This window comes from Octodon degus, unplaced genomic scaffold (assembly GCF_000260255.1).
Source record: "Octodon degus isolate 3935 unplaced genomic scaffold, OctDeg1.0 scaffold00023, whole genome shotgun sequence".
In the NCBI taxonomy this organism is placed as follows: domain Eukaryota; kingdom Metazoa; phylum Chordata; class Mammalia; order Rodentia; family Octodontidae; genus Octodon; species Octodon degus.
In genome coordinates this window covers 14,803,695-14,822,350 of record NW_004524599.1, presented here as the reverse complement: position 1 = coordinate 14,822,350, position 18,656 = coordinate 14,803,695, and the positions used below count along the sequence as shown (strand labels likewise).

Below are 18,656 nucleotides of genomic sequence, written 5' to 3'. Positions count from 1 at the left end.
CACCCCGCGCCCGCGCTGCGCCCCGGCGCTGCCCCCCGCCTGTCGGCGTCCTTTTCGGCAACCAGCAAACTTGAAGCAAAGTGAGAAAGAGGCCTTGGTTTTTAGGCCTGGCTTTATTTATCTTTTTTCCCCTCCCCTGCCTGAGTTTGTAGCTGTTTTTTAGGAAAACGAATGGAATAAGGGTAAGAACTGGTCGTTGCTTCCCACCCTAAATTACTTTATATCTGTAATTAAGCTGGTACAAGGAACCCATGCGGCCAGCCGAACTCATACTGGATATCAAAAGCCGACGGCTGCTTAACGAAAAGCTCTGTTTTGTGTATTTTTATGTTAGGCAACTTCAAATAAAAGAGTGAATCTTGAAACTAGTTATGTAGCAAAGAGAAGTGCATTCGGTAATAGTTTCACGGCAACCTTATGACAGATAGGAAAAATCTTTGCCCCCAGACAACTTGACAGTTCACTGCTTTGCATCCGCTTCTGGGCTCTTAGCTAGAAATTGTGCCCCTTTTAATTAAAGGGGTTCACAATTAGAAGGGAACGCATGGAGACTAAGGCTTTAGCTAGCCTGAGCATCTGGATTCTCACGGAGTCCAACTCTGCTAGAGTTACAGTATTTGTGCCCTGCAGTACAGAGCTGATGTCATACAGCTGAGTTTTCTGGTAATCTGAAAATTTCGTTCAGTTTTGTCCATTTGATTTTAGGGACAGTTCAGACTCCTTTTGAACAAGAGCAGGTTGGTCATATTTCATTTATGTATCCCAATAATACCAGATTTGATTATAAATACATATTTGCTTCAGCTCTGCACTGTGAAACTGAAATAGTCTTTCAAAGTTTTGCTATTCATTTATGGGAGAAATTTTAGAAGGAATACATATCTTTGAAACTAGTTTTTTTTTTTTTTTTTTAGCTTCCCAAAGCCTAGTGGCTTTTACATGTCGGTTTCTTTAGTTGTTTTTTTGAACTTGCATTTACTCAAAAGATGTTCCCCAAAGCACTGAACAAATAACAGTGTGTATAACAACTCTATGGCGATAGATACTGTAATATTGTGTGTATTTTACAGATGATAAGACTGATGCACAGAGAAATAGTGATTTGCCCGAGGTCTCTCTCAGTAAAGGACTCAACTGAACGCTGGCAGTCTGTTTCTAAAGCACTCCTAGCTATGGTATTGTCTGACCCTGTGTAATTGAAGCTTCTTTTAAATTTGTGTTTAAAATTTCAAAACATTCTTACTTACTGCCAGTGTTCTGTAAACAACGGGGTGGCGGTGCTAAGGATGGAACAGGGGGCCTTGCCATACTTTCATCACTTAAAATCTATTTTTTAATGTGACATTTAATTCATTGGTTTGCAAGAAGTGAGGCAGAAGGAAAATTGGACTAGCTAGTCTTTGGGGCCCATTCTAACTTGTATCTACATTAAGTTTATGGAAAGTATTGTGATTTGTTAGAGAAACATGCTTCATCACTTCCTTTGTAAAGAAGCAATGGCATTCACTTAGCTCGCCATTAAAAACACTTTTAAGAATTGTTTAGCTTGAAAACTCCCCTTTGTGAACAAATTTAATGAGCTGTGTGTCTCCAAAGCATAAATTGAGTGCTTCCCAAGTTATTTATTAACTTATTTAGCAAAAACTTGTGGAAGACATAACTAAAACCTTTCCAGTGGTTGATAGCGTGACTGGATGCAGTCTTTTTTGTTTTGGTACTGGTAATCGAACTGACAACCTTGTACCTGCCAGGCAGGTGCTGTGCCACTGAACTATATGTCCCCAGGCTTCTGGAGGTTTTTGTTTGTTTTTCTTTTCTTTTCTTTTTTTTTTTTTTTAAGTTTTTCCATAACTTTCCACTGTGTCAGGTCCCTCAAGATGAGTCCTTTAAAGACTAACATTTGAAACAAGTGAATAGTTACTGTTAATTGTCTCAATATTGTCTGCCCTTCTAATTCAACTTTGTTTTCAAATCATACCATTCAAAAATTGTCACCCAGTATTTAGTAGGTTCTTAATAAATACTTGTTTTATGATAAACCTGCTGTAAATGAGTAGGTATGTATGCACATCCACCTGCTGTGCGATGATAGGCTGTAAAGTGTAAATATGAAGTATAAAGGTTTATATATGGAGTTTATATACTTGGGACATTGGCCAATAGAATTTTTAACAAGGATGCTTTTTCTGAAGTTTTAGGAGAAATCTGTTGCTGGCGAACCTGATTCTTCTGCCTTTGCACAGGCTCGGATGTGATTCTGTTTTCCTATGTACGAGACCTGGCTTTTTCTAGCAAGTGGTTGACCACTGAGCTGCACCCTCAGACCAACACAAACCAATCTCGCTCTCTTTTCTGCTTTGATGCTGGTGCTAGAGTCAGAGACTCTGCCAATGGTAGGCAAGCGCTCTCCCACTGAGTTATTTTCCCAGCCACAGACTGCAGCCTATTTTCTTCGAGAGCTCCAATGAGGAGACTGAATATTTGCTATTGCGTAGCTCTGTATGGGAAAAACTTAGGATTGTTGTGGCCAGCATAGAGCAGTCTTGCCAGAAACCTGGTCATTCCTAGCAATGCTCATCAAGCTGAAGAAGCTGAGGTCCCTCATGAGGGTGACTCTTAGCAGAGATGCTGGGCTTCCTGATACAGATCCTGAGTCTGCAAGCTTTGGGAGCTTGCCTAGGGTTCCAGGAGCTGTCACGGTGGCGCAGCATCTTAAGCCAGGTGTTCAACTCCAGAATCTGTGCTTTTTGGCAGCATTCCTCAAAATGCTGTTCTTGGTAACTCCCTGTCAGCTGCACAGTGGTCTGTGAGGAGAGAGTTCCTGAGGAGGATCTGTGTGGTCTGGAGCAGCTCGCCTCTGGGGCATTCAGTTCTTGCTGAGCACTGTGTAAGCTGGGCTGTGTGCGTCTGGCCACCGCCCCCACTTGCACCCCTCAGGCAGGTGTGCTTGCTCTCTCCATAGGTCTGTGAAGTAAAGTTAGACCCAGGTTTTAGCCCAGGCAGCTTAGAGGATGTTGAACCATGTGACTATCCTTAATTTTGACATAGTTTAGAGAGTGTGTAGGAGGTAGTTTGACTTCTACCTTAATGAGTAGAATTTTGTGCTATGGGCCTTAGATTTTATATGCCTAAAAATCATTTCCAGTTCTTAAAAAGTTCTCTGTAACTTTAAGTCACCTACCTCCTCCTCCCAGTAAGTCAGGGGTCAGAAAAAAAGACCCCTGAATTAGAGGGTGAGGTATTTCCAGGAAAGGGATGTCGTTCCCTTATAGTCAGTATTGGGAGCAAAGTTGCAGCGTCTGGATCTTCTCCTTAAGTCTGATTCTGTTTCCCTCCACAGTACAGCAGTACAGTTGGTGGTTGGGTTGTTTTACAAAGTTACTGCTCTTTGTACTCCACTGAAGAGAAGTGGGCCTGCTGGTCCAAACCACAGTTCTCACCAGAGGACAGGTTCCTCTGCTGCTCTCCGATATTCTGCCCTTTTTCATACTCCATGGTGCTAGAAATGGAATATTAACAAAAATCAGTTTTGTTTGATGCCATGTGCTGTGTGTTGTCCACTCCTCCCCTCCTTCACCCCTGTTGTTGGCTAATAACTTCTCATACAGACTCCATTCTCCAATGTTCCCACCCACATGCTCGTACCATGTTTATTGAAGAGAGACCTAGCTGGAGAACTAAACACTATGTTAGCCCCTGCCATAATCCACAGAAATGGTGGTGTCATCGTAAGGAGCCAAGCCAACAATCAAACCTCTCAGGTTGTGGGCCTCTGTGACTCCAGTGACCCATTCACTCCCAAAATCATGTACCTTGTCTTCTTCTAGAATTGATCCATGAGGATCTCAGTCTCTGTTAGAACAGTTTTTCCCACAAGTTTGATGCCCTGGCTTTATTTGCTGCACATAACCCTAATCTCTGTCACCTGCTTTCTAGATCAAAAATGCTCCTTTTGCCTTTTTAGAATTTTTAGCTCATTGTTTAGGACAGAGTTACTCAGCTTTTTTTTCAATCTGCATTTCTTAATAACCCCCTCACCCCCTGCATCCCCAGCTTAACAGGTAGATTGGCCTTTCTCTGTGCTCTACAAAATGCCTTTCTAGCCATTCGAGATGAGCTGCAGTGACCCTAAGTGTCTTTGTCCCTATCCTTGTCACCCTCCTTTCCAGCGTTTTGCGCTTGTGTTTTGTGGCTTTCTTTTCTACTGGATCATTATTTCCTTGAAGGAGGCAGATGCTGGTCATGTACACTGTTTACCTGCCACCTGGCTTCATGCTTATAGTGATGAGTGATTTTAAAAGGCGTATTTGGAGGTTGGTGTATAGGTTCATAGACCTCCCAGGGAGCTATGTGTGTAGGTGGTACAGTAAACTTATTAGAAGCATATAGGTACATTGTTTAAAGCCCTGACAAAATGATCCATATCTTCCTCCAAAAATAGTATGATGACCAGAGTTCACTTCAAAATTTGGGGCCGTAGCTCAATACATAGTACCTGCCTGGCAAGCTCAAGTTCCTGAGTTCGATTTCTGGTATGAAAGGAAGGGAAGAGAGAGAGTAAAATTTGGTTGTGCTCTCATTTTAGGTGCAACACTATGGGGTGACTAAAGAAAAAGACCAAGTACACTATATTGCCAAACTGGTATTTGCTAGGTTTGCTATATTAAATGTATTTTATACTTAAAATATTTTTTGTTTATAGTAGACTTACTGGAACATAACCCCTTATAAATCAAGAAGTATCTGTAGTGATATTGAACCTGTATTTAACCTGAAATGATTATACACTTCAGGCTTGCTAAATTTAGAGCCATAAACTCTTTAACTCAACATAATCCAAAGAGTTAAGCATAGAATCTCCCTTAGACTGGTTTTGTTTTTGCATAGCACTGTTCGACGATATTTTTTGAATTGAGTTTTCCATTTCTAATTCAGAGGGATAAAATTTGGTGAACAGTTATTGTGTTGATCATATGCAGTTGCTGATATTAGACTGTTGTTGCCATAGCACTGTCCTTTCTCCTGATTTATCTTAAAGTCTTAACCCTTGGGGATTCTTAATAGTCAGCCCCCAATCCGAGTGCACAGAAGTTTGGACAAAGCTCAGTATTCGCTCTACAGACTATGGTGAGGGGTGGTATTAGATCAGATATGTATGCTTGAAACAACTGACTTGTACATTTGTGGTTCAAGTTTTCTGAATTCAAGTGGAAAAGAAGAGTAGTTTCCCAATTTATGTTAGTGTTAATGTTTTATGAAAAAAAAATGTCCCCTATGCTTAGGAGGCAGTCTCAGGAGAAAATTGTCTTAAATATACATGTAGATTTCAAATTGCTGAGTGATTTATCTAAATCAGCATTAAGATTTTACTATGCCTGGTTTACAGTCCCTTAGTCCCTTTTTTTGCTTAATTTTTTTTTTTTTTTTTCAGTTAGTACAGGGTCTCACTACACAGATCGAACTCGGTGATCTTCCTATTTTCAGCCTCCCAAGCACTAGGATTACAAGTGGCAGAACCAAACCCAGTCTCTGTTGCCATCTCAGCGCACCCCTGGGGGCGGGGCTGGCATGTCACTTGGGAATCAAGCCCTGGTCCCTGGCACTCCGGGGATCAAACCCCATTCCCTGCATCTGCCTAAATAGGCACTTCAGTTGGCTGAGCTATCTGGCAGGCCCTGCTTAAATAATGTTTTAAACCTTACCTCATAGTTTTTCCTCTAATGGTTCACAAGTTCAGCCATTAGATACAAATTAAGTTATGTTACCACCCAGTTCAGTTCTTGGCACACTTTTTTTGAAATAAAATATCTCAAAGTGTTCCTAAAATTTTTTAGTGACTGGTTTAAGGTATTACGTGGAAATGTACTTTGTTATTGTCAATTTCATTGTAACTTGAACTGGATATTGTGATTTTAAAGTGTTTTGTACATTTATAGGATGGAAGATGCTGATAATTCTGAGAAGAGTATAAATGAAGAGAATGGAGAAGTATCAGAAGACCAATCTCAAAATAAACACAGTCGTCACAAAAAAAAGAAACATAAACACAGAAGTAAACACAAGAAGCATAAACATTCCTCAGAAGAAGACAAGGATAAAAAACATAAGCATAAGCATAAACATAAAAAACACAAAAGAAAAGAAATTCTTGATGCCTCTGACAAAGAAGGCATGTCTCCAGCAAAAAGAACTAAACTTGATGATTTAGCTTTGCTGGAAGACTTGGAGAAGCAGAGGGCCTTGATTAAAGCCGAACTTGATAACGAGCTGATGGAAGGAAAGGTCCAGTCTGGGATGGGACTCATTTTACAGGGCTATGAGTCTGGCTCTGAGGAAGAAGGGGAGATTCATGAAAAGGCGAGAAACGGGAATAGATCTAGTACCAGATCTTCAAGTGCAAAGGGGAAACTTGAAGTGATGGACAATAAAAATAGTACAAAAAAGCGAAGTAAAAGCAGATCCAAAGAACGGACTAGACATAGGTCAGATAAAAAGAAAAGTAAGGGAGGCATTGAGATAGCTAAAGAGAAAACCACGAGGAGCAAGTCCAAGGAGAGAAGGAAGTCCCAGAGTCCCTCTAAGAGAAGCAAGTCTCAAGACCAAGCAAGAAAGTCAAAGTCCCCTACGTTTAGGAGGCGGTCTCAGGAGAAAATTGGCAAAGCCAGGTCTCCCACTGATGAGAAGGTTAAAATTGAAGAGAAGAGTAGGATAAAAGATAGGAAAAAATCTCCAATTATAAACGAAAGTAGAAGTAGAGATAGAGGTAAAAAGTCCAGATCCCCAGTTGACCTACGAGGTAAATCCAAAGACAGAAGGTCACGGTCCAAAGAGAGAAAATCAAAAAGGTCTGAGGTTGATAAAGAGAAGAAGCCCATTAAGTCTCCCTCTAAGGATGCTTCCTCTGGGAAAGAAAACAGGTCACCCAGTAGGAGACCTGGTCGCAGTCCTAAGAGAAGAAGTCTGTCTCCAAAACTGCGTGAGAAGTCCAGGAGAAGTAGATCTCCACTCTTGAATGATAGAAGATCTAAGCAGAGCAAATCACCTTCCCGAACTCTGTCTCCGGGTAGAAGAGCCAAGAGCCGATCTTTAGAAAGAAAACGTAGAGAACCAGAGAGGAGACGACTTTCGTCTCCAAGGTAACTTGTTTTCAAAATAGGAATACATTTTACCAGTGCACCACATTTTAACAGAAAAAATAGAACTTGAGAACAATTAAAAATGAGGTCATGAGTTTGATCATCTTAGATATCCAGTCCATTAGTTACATAAACATTTATGCTTATGAGTGTTTTACACATACTGAGCTTGATGACAGAATTATTTTTCCTTTTCCTTTCAAGTTCTTGGTTTCATCCACTGGGTCACTCCTTTAGGTGCAAGTGTTAAGCACTTTGATGACAGGACCACACATGCAGTGCTGTCCCTCGGGTGTCCCCCACCACCGTGGTGTGCACGGCTCTTGTTAACCCATGAGAGTCACAGTGCAGTCTCCGGAGGTGGTGAGAGCCACACTTACTCCTGCCATTCAAGGGAGTGACATGATTTACCTGGGATCATAGGAGTACATTAGGGGGGAGGAGAGAAGCATAATGGTTTAGAGTCAGACCATGCTAAGCCATTGTAGAAATTGACGTAATAACACCTGTGTATTGAGCAATTGTGTGTCAGTTTGAAAACATTGTGAGCCTAATATTAGACTTAAATATTTGAAACAAAGTTTGTTTTTTCTAATTACAGAAGAGGTACATACAAATTACAAACAAATAGTGCAGAGATAAATTTTCTGCTCTATCCAAGTTTAACAGCAAAGGGTATTTTACAGTTGTGCCATAATTATTCTTTTTTTGAAACCGGTGAAAATTACATTGGTTCTAGGTTTTCAGTGTTGCATGCAGAGATGTCCATTACTTATGTGTATAGTTCCTCTGTAGACTGGAGGTAGAAGTAGTCTTACCAACTGCCATGGTATTTGTAATCACAGTTGAGAAAATCAGGGCCAAGTTTCTCTCCAGGAAAGTTGGACCACCTTGTGCTTCTGTTAGCTTGGGGGCTAGGGTTTCTGTGGAACATCTACTAGGCATGATGGCATGAGATGCCATTTGGACACTCTTAAGTACTATAGATCACTATTGAAATTAAGTATTATTTTCATTGCATTTAAGCAAATAACACCACATTCCTCCCTCTGCACTACTATTTTACTATGTTTACACATTTGAGCCAGTCTTTGAAGAGTATCTGTACAAGCAGATTATATGTGAGTGCTGCAGATCTGGCTCAAAGTCTACCTTGCTTGTTTTAGTTGGATCCAAGGAAGATTCTTCTAGGTTCTGTGCACCATTTCCAAACATGCAAGGCAGGTTGTATTTTTATCAATAGGGAAAATATAATTTTTACATTGTTATTTAACTTCAGGTAGAACTGTGTACTGCTTACTTAGTACTATTCACTGTTGTTCAAGGTGTCCTAACTTAAGAAATGTTGAAACTTATTTTACAAATTAAGTCGTAGAAAGGCCTGTGCTTATGGTAATACAGACATTATGTTAAGGCTTTTGTGATGCTGGAAAAGTTGATTTTGAATAGGAGGCTGAGCTGTTTTCCTCCCCATTTGGAGATTAATGATTTTTATAAGATACTTCCTGTTATACTTAATTTACATTAAAAATAAAATTCTTCACTGCAGAAATGTCAAGCTGCAGAAAGAGTGAGGACATAGGCGATTACTCATTTGATCACTTTGGCTGGAGTTGTTAATCTGAATTAGTAGCTTTAACAAGACCGTTTAATAATTCTTCACACTGTGAAGCTATAGGAAATAGACTGTACGCCTGGTCACCTGAGTTTAAAACTTGATGTGAAATACCTTAATCAGCCTTTATTGTCATTGTTAGTGCATCTTTTCTTGGAATTTTCTTTACCTGTAGAAAAATGATGATTGCCTGTGATTTTTTTTTTTTTTTTTTTTTTTTTTTTTTTTTTTGACTTGCATTGGCTCTGCTAGAACACGCCCTCGAGATGACCTCCTCAGCAGGCGGGAACGGTCCAAGGATGCCAGCCCCCTCAACCGGTGGTCTCCAACGCGGAGAAGAAGTCGCTCTCCCATCAGAAGGCGGTCTCGCTCCCCACTCAGGCGCAGCAGGTCTCCCCGACGGAGAAGCAGGTCTCCCCGGAGAAGGTAGACGCCAGTTCTGTGTGTCCCCTGAGGATTCATTGACCTCTGGGTGTTCTTGAGGCCCCTATTTAGCTATGACCCCATTTCCTCTTGGCAGGATGTGATGTTTTCATGTGTTCTTCAGTGTAACCCCTTCAAATTTGCACAGTATTTCTTCATTAAAAACTCAGACTTTTAAAAGTAGAGCTTTCTTCTTTATAGAAATGAACGATAATTTTTTTTTTTTTTTTTTTGGTCTATACTAATGAGGTCATAGGTAGCAAATATATGCCCTAGTTTCTTCTTGTTTCATAATCGAGTCTTCTGGGAGAATCCAGCATAAACCTGTTTATCTGGAGCCCGTGTAGTTCTTTGGTCAGTCTTAAAGGTGATCCCCCTCCCACCATTTCTCTGCTGCCTGTTTATTCTGTTGGTGTGTGCCTCCGGAATGAGCTGGGCTATGACCGTGTGTGTGTAGTTCACATCATGGGCGAGGAGTCCTCTCCTGCCAGCCCTGGCCTGGAGCTGCTGGTCCACTTAGCCTCCTATTGCTTCACCTGCTGGCCTGTTGTTGTCACTCCGTGATCCCATTTTCTGTGCCCAGTGTTCTTTGATGCTGTACTGCTTTGTTTTGGTAACTCATCTTCAGTAGCTTCCTAAGAAAATCACATGGAAAGGATATTTTTTGGAATCTTCTACTTGTTAAAAATATCTTCTATTCTTTGCTGATATGGTAAGATATAGCATTCTAGGTAAAATCACCCTTTTTTGAAAAATTTTAAGTTGATCCGTTGATTTTTAATTTTCAGTATTGAGTTTTCCTGTTCTGATTTGTGGACGTATTTAAAAGACTTGCTCTTTTTCCTTTCTTCCTCTTGTTTGATAATAGTAAGTGTCCTTTACTTGGAACCTTCATTAATGTGCCTCGGCGTCCCCCCAGTCCTCCCATGATTATTTTGCTGGTTTCGGGTTTGGAAAAGCTGTTTACAGGAGTGGCGAGGTTTTCTGTTCTGGGAAGTTGGGTCTCTTGCTGCTTTCGTATTCTTCCTATCTTTTCAAATTGAACCTTTAGCCTTGTTCTGCTTATTTTTTTCCTCATTCATATTTCTGTTTGTTATTTTGTTTTACTTTTAGATTTTCTTGTTTTACCTTACCTTTTTATTGTTTTTTTGATACTGTTTTTTGTATTTTTTATGAAGTTAAAAAAATAGTAAAAATGATACAGAATTTCAAATCAAGATGATAGGAAATTAACAATGGTTATTATATTGTAGTGTACAAATTTCTATTAGTTCATTGAGAGGAACAATGTTTATATTGTTTGATCAGTCTTACATGCCTATATCTGGTAATCTTGGCTATTGGTATTTTTAAAAAATTCTCTCGTTTTTGTATTTCAGTGAATACTGAGTTTTATCTTGCTAAGCTTTTGTTTTTTATAGTTTTCTTCTCTACTTTGTTTCTTTCTAGGGTCTTTTCACCACTTGGTGACCTTTTCCTTTGAAGACTTTGACCTCAGACCCATGGATCCTTCATTGTTCCCTGCTCTGAGGTCAGAGGCACTGAGAAAGGGAAGTGGCAGTGTTTTTCCCTTCGGGCCACATAGGCTATGTCTTAGGCTGTGTCCCCCCCAGGGCTCTCACTTCAGGCTAGTTAGGGGACAAGTCAGTGGCTTTCAGTTCCTTATTTCCAGTTTTGACCTCATGCTCCATCCTTAGGGTCAGTAGTGGCAAACCTGTAGCACGGGCTGCAGGGACTGTGTGTATCCTTGGAACAGAAGATTTACCATCCTGCTTTAGGGGATATAGTTTCTCTACTTTCTAGGCTTTCTGGGGCCTCAGGACAGGCACTAACTTAGACCTTTGTTCCTTTCGTGTTAATACTTAGCTCAGTTTTGATCTATTACTGCTCTTCCATTCACTGTACACGTTTAAAGATTTTTGACCTGGAATTTGTTTTCATAGAGGACTTGAAGTGTTCTGCTCCATGCTTTTCTTGACTTCATGGTTTGTGAGGAGAAGTCTGCCATTATTCTGATGGGTGTTCCTTTAAATGTGATGTTTCTTTTCTCCAGTGGCTTTCAGTATATTGTTCTTGTGCTAGATTTCTGGGATCTTGATTATTACATGTCTCGGTGTGTTTTTAATTGGGTTGAAGTTATTTGACGTTCTGTATGCTTCGGTTATCTGAATGTCAGATTGTTTCCTCATATTTGGGAAGTCTTCTGTTATTCTGCCCATATTCTTTTTATATCATTTGTATTGACTCCTTTCTCATTGATACCTATTAGTCTCACGTTGTTCATGTTTGCATCGTCTTGCAGGTGATGAATTATTTTTTCGTGCATCCTAGTTTTTAAGAGATCTTTTCTTACCTTTTCACTAGCTGCGACCACGTCTTTAAGATCTGAAACTATCTTGACTTTCACTCAGTTTTGCAAGCTTGTGATTGAGATTTTAAGTTCTTTTTATCTCTTTGACTCTGCTTCATGCGATCTGTTTCTTTCCTCTATTGCTCATTCAAGGATTCCATCATTTTTCTAATCTCTTTTTTTTATCATTGTCTTCTTGAGAAGCAGTTATTAATTCTTTTACTTAGAGATTATTTCTGATCTGATTAGCTCTGTGTTTCTGCATTTGATTCTTTACTTTAGATGCTATTAATTCAGAGATTTCTTTATTTCATTTCAGAGGTTATTTTTGATCTGAGTTCCTCTACACCTTTCTGCAGTTGCTTCTTTACTTCAGACACTATTAATTCAGACATTTCAGCTGTGTGTTTCCCAATTTCTTCTGTGTTAGTGTCTTCTGACATGTTCTGGGTGGACTCGGGGCCTGAGGTTGCATTTTGCTCCTCTCTTTGTCATTTTGTATAGCACTGTCCTCTGACCTTTGTTGTAGAGCTCTGGTGCAGTTATAACCTTAGCATCTACTGAAATTCGGGTGCCAACCCACGAAGTTTGAATTCATCCTAGTGTGCCTGGTTTGGGTCTGGCTGCTGTGCTCAGCTTCTTCCTGCTGCTGCCTTTGGAAGGAAACCTTTTGTGTCCCTCTGGCAAAATGTTCTGCTCCTGGATTAGCTGGGTGGTTCTGGCCCCTAGTCTCTCTGCAGGGACTTCAGCTGCAGAGTTTCACCCCAGGCCTGTATGCCAGGCCTCAGCTGGGTCTGCATGGGTCCAGAGAGCAGGACAGAAGGACTTACTCATAAGTGAGCCTGGGCTGGGTCCAGAAGGATCCAGCAGGCAAAGGGGAGCGTGGAAGCTCTCCCACACACTTGCCGGGCCTGGGCTTGGACTGGATCTCCATTTAAAATTTTTGTTGGTGTCCTCTCATCACATGTTTTCTTTGCCTGTGGATTTCATTGTTCCTTTGCTGTCGTGTTATTTAAATGAGATGTCAGAAATCCACTAAGCCTGGTGGTCAGCCATGACCGATGACCCTTTGGTACCAGAGACCCGCAGCCCCTTTGTGTGCATCCACCTGTTGTGTCACATCAGCTTCACCTTCTGGTTCATGTGGGTGACGCCTTGGGGCATTGCTTAGAATGCCTGAAGCCCTTTAGACTTAAGATTTTGTCTCATCTGTTTTAACCACATCATAGCAGTCATGTCTTTCACTTGGGCCTACTGAAACACCTAACTGCCTAGAGGTAGAGCTCAGCCCTCTAGGGTGTGACGTTTCGGGCTCACAGGCACATGTCCTGTGAGTGCACAGTTGGGCAGGGAGCATCCATGGGTCCCTAGTACATCGCTGCTGGTCTCTCTCCTCACTGCAGACCTTGGCATGCACCTGTATGTTTTCTGTCTTACCTGTTCATAGAACTCCTATTTTTAAAACTCTTGACTTCATACATTTTCATAATCAGTGATGGAATGAAAAAAAATAATAAATGAAGTATAGGGCTGGGGTATAGCTCAGAAGCACGGTATCTGCCTGGCAAGCAAGCGTGAGGTCCTGAGTTCAATTTCTAGTCCTCATCCCCCCACCAAAAAAAAAAGTGATTGTTGATAATCATGAAATTCAACTGGTGAGTCCAGAAAGAAACCTGAGTTTTCTGCATTAACCAAGGAGTCTGAACCAGGTACCTCTCTGCTCTGCAACCTGGGTTTGAGGTGTGGGGCAGGTGCTGCCCTGGTTCGGGCATTGGGAAGAAGAGGTATGCAAATTAACCATGGTTATTTACTCGCATAGTGCTTACTTTTAAGTTGATACTGTAAGAAATAGTATCAATTTTTTTTTGTTTTGTACTTGGTAAGAATAGTAGCTATGGGCTGGAGAGATAGCTCAACAGCACAGGCGCCTCCCGGGTGAGTGCACAGTCCTAAGTTCAGTTCCTAGTACTAAAGAAAGAAAGGAAGAACAGGAGTTATGTTTCAGTCATTTTAGTTAACCTGCTTATTCATGTCTCTCTTAGACTTAGTTAATTTAAAACTTTAAATATTTTTTAAAAGCAATTTTGGGTTTATAGAAAATCTAGGCCTCCCTCATGGCCCTGCCCTACCTCTCATTAATTAACATGTGTCTATTTCTTTCAAACAGAGATAGAGTCCGGAGGAGCAGGTCACGCTTGAGGAGGAGGTCTCGATCACGGGGAGGCCGCCGGCGAAGGAGCAGAAGCAAAGTGAAGGAAGACAAATTCAAAGGAAGTCTTTCTGAAGGCATGAAAGTTGAGCAGGAATCGTCCTCTGATGATAAGTAAGAACGGGCCTTTCCTATAGCTTCACTCCTCTGGCTTAGAGAGATGGATGGGCTGGAAAGCTTAAATTAATTTCCACCAGGCTGCTGAGCAGGCCTAGACATTGAGTTCTGATTTCAAGAGCTGCTCTTGTGTGGCTTTGTAGCAGGAGATAGTAGTTTTCTGTATTTTAGGATGTGCCCTTTTGACTGGAGAGTGAACTGTGCTGTGGTTTCATTAGAAACCTTTTATTTTTTGTCTTTTTTTTTTTTTAAGGAGCCTTTTATTTATACAAATTGTTATACAGATTCTTACACAAAGTTTCAGTTTTTCCATTCATATCCCATGCTGCATACTTTACACTTGAGATTAGCAGGTGGCGAGTGTGCTTATTGGAAAAAGCTTTAAATTACAAACTTGGTTGTCTAAATGGAATATGGCAAAAATAATGTGATAGTTGTCAACATGAGGAAAACTTGCCTCTCTGAGGACATTTTGGTAGCACATTGGTTGTCTTCTAGTGGCAGAAGATAATTGTTTCCTACATTGCACAAATTAACACCCTTCTTAAAAAGTAAACCTAAGTATACCAAAAAAAAAAAAAAAAACTGTGGCTGAGAAGCCCTCGTTAAAGTTTGATGATTAAGAAAGTTGGGTAGCATATTCAGCAGTGATGCAGCTTAAGTTTGTGCTGTGAACAGTCTAGAAGTACAAATGAGCTGAGAGTGACCGTGACACAGGAGGCCCACTTTTGAACCACACCCCTTCAGAGCGAATGCAGATGCTTGCGTGTGCGTTGCTGTTGCAGAAGGAGCTGGTAGTTGTTATGAGCATTCATAAGGTGCAGTGGCCCAGGAAAAGTAACAGCTCGCTCACCCGCGCTCGCCATCAGGCGAGAAAGCGAGGTCAGACAAGCAAAAAGGCATTGCTGAGGTTGTAGAGAACCAGGGGTGACGTTAAAATTAGAGATCTTGGTTGTTGCCAGCTTTTGTGCCGTGAGCGTCGCTGGGGAGGCGATGGAGAGAGACAGGGCTACGCTGCTTACGGGGCTTCCAGAGCAGACTGTCAAGACGGTTAGGAAGTGAGCCGTGCAGAGTAGGGCTGCTGTGCCTTAGCAGTGACCAACGGTTTGCAGCCTTCATTTTCAACATGTAAGAATTATGGTTTTAGAATCTAAAGCAGGTTGAAATTTTGTTTTAAAGCCTTGAAGATTTTGACGTAGAGGAAGAGGATGAAGAAGCACTAATAGAACAGAGACGAATACAGAGGCAAGCAATTGTTCAGGTATGTGGCTTTTGCAGAAACTGAATTTTCTTTTAAGTCATCACTTGTAAAATACTGGTAAGTGATTGTAGTGGTAGGTGGATGGGTCTTGTATGTATATAAAATTTGTGAAATTTGATAGTTTCATTATCACAACTGAGGTGTTACCCTTTGTTGTATGTAAAACTTGGTGAGTTGTAAGAATTTGAGACTTAAAATTTCTTTTACCAAAATAGTGTTTTACTGTGTGGGGCAAAAAGCAAATATTGCAGTGAAACATCGGAATAACAGTTCTGACACTAGTTTAGAACCTAGGTAATGAAAAAAAGGAGAGGCTGGAAGGGTGTGGAACCCAGATGTCAGACTGCCTGACTGGCAGTTCGCTGCCTTGGAAGACCGTCAGCACTGCCTTGCCTGCCCCGAGATGAAGCCGTACTGCCATTCGTCCTTTGTGGGCTGTAGTCCCCTGTGCGGTGCCTTCTCAGAAGGACAGAGGCTAAGTAAAGGAAGGGACATCATGGCGCTTACCCAGTGCACACAGCAAACACCAGGCAGGGTGCTGGAGTGCTGAGTAAGGGAAAGAAGTAGAAAGTGAGTCATAGGAGGAGGGCCCAGTGAGAAGGTTTGGGGGGAAACTGCTGAAGCGTTTATTAAACTGAAAACTTGGTTGAATCTTTTTTTGTTCTTGCCCAGGTCCACAATCCCTTATCTCCAATGCTTGGGGCCAGATGTGCTTCAGAACTCAGAAAGTTTTGAAGTTAGAAAGGTAATAATGGTGCATCTATGTATATCACCTAGCGCCATCAGTGGGGTCTGAAGTAGACCCCATAATCAACACATCATCAACCCCATAATCACATTTCTGCAATGAGGCAGACAAAGTGTCACTCTGGGGTCTAAGAATAAACAGCATCTCATCTGGGCAGCTCAGAGTTTGCCGCCTAATTGATGTGCACCAGATACAGAAAATTTGTCCAGAGTTTTGTGAGGTTGGGAGTCACATAAGGGATTCTGGATCTGATTCAACCAAGGTATCAGTACCTCTTTTGTTCTTTTATGGTGACACTCTTCTAACTTTTCAGTGCAGCAACTCTTAGTAAATTACTACATGATAGCAGAATATTTTATGAAAAATGATTTATTGTATTGTTGTTACAGAAATACAAGTACCTGGCTGAAGACAGCAATATGTCTGTGCCGTCGGAGCCCAGTAGCCCGCAGAGCAGCACTCGGACACGATCACCCTCTCCAGATGACATCCTGGAGCGAGTCGCTGCCGATGTCAAAGAGTATGAGCGGGAAAACGTTGACACATTTGAGGCCTCAGTAAAAGCCAAGCATAATCTCATGACAGTTGAACAGAATAATGGTGCGTGAGGTAGATTTTTGTTCTGGCCACGCTTTTCCCTGAATTTTTAGCTGTGTGACTATAATGGGAGACCTTATTTGAGGTGAGATTTGTGACAGGGAAAAAGTAAAAGGGGAAAGGAATATTGCTTCTGCTAAGTAGTACAGTAGTATGAGTGTCTCTTCCTGAGTGTCCTGTGTGTAACTGTTTTTACTAGTTGCATATCCTGAATACAATATACTAAGCTCCACATTTTTATAACTTTATGTTCTTTGTGTTCAAATATTACAGCAAATCCATGACTCCATTCAACCCATAGATACTTACTTAATATCAGTATCTATTTCCATTTGGCTGGTTTGAATCAAAATCCAAACAAGATGTATACATTTATTATATATAGGATGTGATTGAAAAATATGGTGTAAAGAAAAAATATTTATTACAGGAAAAGAAACGTTGCCATTAATCCCTCTCACTTCGAACACATTATCCCATCATTCTTGCTGCTCTTATGAAGAAGCTGTGGAAGTTTTGTGATACTGTAGTGATCTCGGTGGGGGGGAAGCCAGGAGTTACGAGGTAGCCAGTCCGGTGGATTAGGTGGGTGAGGATCCGCTGTACTGTTTTTACAGCCTGCCTTTGTGTTGGATGGCACCCAGCTCCAGCATTCAGCATAGTTTTCATCACACCTTGTAAAGATACGAAAGAGGACTTCCAGAACTGCTTCAGAAAGTGGCAAGAACAATGGGATAAGTGTGTTGGAAGGTAGGGGGGAGTATTTTGAGAGAGATTAATTGCATTGTGTCTTTTTAATTGAAGCATTGGCCGTACTGTTCATCCATGGCTCTTGCATCATCTAAGCATCTGTTCATCTTGGTGCTCTTCTACCTTTTGTGTGTTCCCTCTCGCTCTCATGGGAACACGGGGCAGTGTGCATTATAAAATTGTCCACTCTGGTTTTTGGTCAGATTCTCAAAAGGGTTAGCTTGTTTCAGCGGTGTCTAGTATTTTTTGAAAACTAGGAGTTAGCGTTAGAGGCAGATGAATTTAGGCTTTTCCAGGAGTACTCTCAAGTAGTACAGCACACTGTGGTGTGCGCCTGTCCTGTTCTCACTGACACTGAAGTTGGAATGGACGGCATCCAGCCTGTGTAGGTCTGCATTAGCTGTTTACCTAGTGATTTTAACAGTTCTTGATGATTGCTTAGGTCCATTATTTTGTTCGGGATTATTTTGAAATAATTTATTTCTGACATTCTTTTTTAAATCATAGTTTTAGTTTTTCTACAAAATAAGTTTTCACTTGTTGGTTAGGTTAATCTGCAATGTTACATACTTTATACAGGGAAAGCAAAATATGTGATTATTTTCCTTCACTATGCCTATTTTAGAATAAAATACAGTTGATACCCTAGTGCTATCCATAGATAAATAATAAGATCCTGACCTTTTGATCGGTTTTTGTTGCTTAGTACCATTCTGTTTCAGTCCATTGCCGTTATCCTTCTTTTTGAAGCACAAACTAATTTCTCTACAACCAGGATGTGAGAGGAGCCCTTTGAAGTAGTCTTGAAACAACTCCTTGAATATTTAAAAAGCACTTTTCCTGATACTGCAGGGTCAGCTCCCTTTGTATGAAGGAGTAGGTGGCAATTTGTCACATAGCACTCTTACACACACTCTTAAAAATATAAAATAGAGCCTGTGGAAACACTTCCATGGTGTATGCCTGTGATCCCAGTGATTTGGTTTGCCCTGACCAAGTGGTGTGTTCAGGGCCAGCCTAGTCAGTGCAAGACTGTCTCAAATAAATTTAGGATGAACTGGGGATGCTAGGGTTCACCCCCTAGTACTGCAGGAAAAAAGCCTAGTTGTAAATGGTGACTCCTTTGATTTTATGTTTCTTTTCTCTTAGAATTGATAACTTGGTTGTAGTTATATAATTGCTGATGGCTGATTACATTTAAACTTTTACACACATTACCATTATTTAATGTACAAAATGCAACTTGAAATTTCAGTGGTTCTTTCTAGCCCCAGGATACATTTTTAGTTGTATATAGTCATAGTTGTGCTATAAAATCATTTGGATTAATTCTTTATGTGGTCTGACTACCAATTTGATAAGTTTACTGGGGTTTTTTCCCAATTTGCTTTTGAATTTTAAGTACCTTTTTAATTATTAAGGCTTTTTTTTTTTTTTTTTTTTTTTTTTT

General features: G+C 40.8%; 1 protein-coding gene across 10 annotated transcripts in view; it reads left to right on the top strand.

Annotated features, from left to right (window-relative positions):
- Positions 1 to 18,656, top strand: part of Prpf4b (pre-mRNA processing factor 4B) — a 34,216-nt gene that overhangs the window by 600 nt on the left and 14,960 nt on the right. For all 10 annotated transcript variants that reach the window (XR_002820505.1, XR_002820508.1, XR_002820507.1 and 7 more), the window contains exons 2-6: positions 5,937 to 7,136; positions 9,004 to 9,177; positions 13,692 to 13,847; positions 15,030 to 15,111; positions 16,249 to 16,459. Coding sequence is in view for 1 of the 10 variants with exons in the window: in XM_004628387.3 (XP_004628444.2) it covers positions 5,937 to 7,136; positions 9,004 to 9,177; positions 13,692 to 13,847; positions 15,030 to 15,111; positions 16,249 to 16,459 (1,823 nt within the window). In the remaining 9 variants the exon portion in view is untranslated. The remainder of the gene's footprint in view (positions 1 to 5,936; positions 7,137 to 9,003; positions 9,178 to 13,691; positions 13,848 to 15,029; positions 15,112 to 16,248; positions 16,460 to 18,656) is intronic.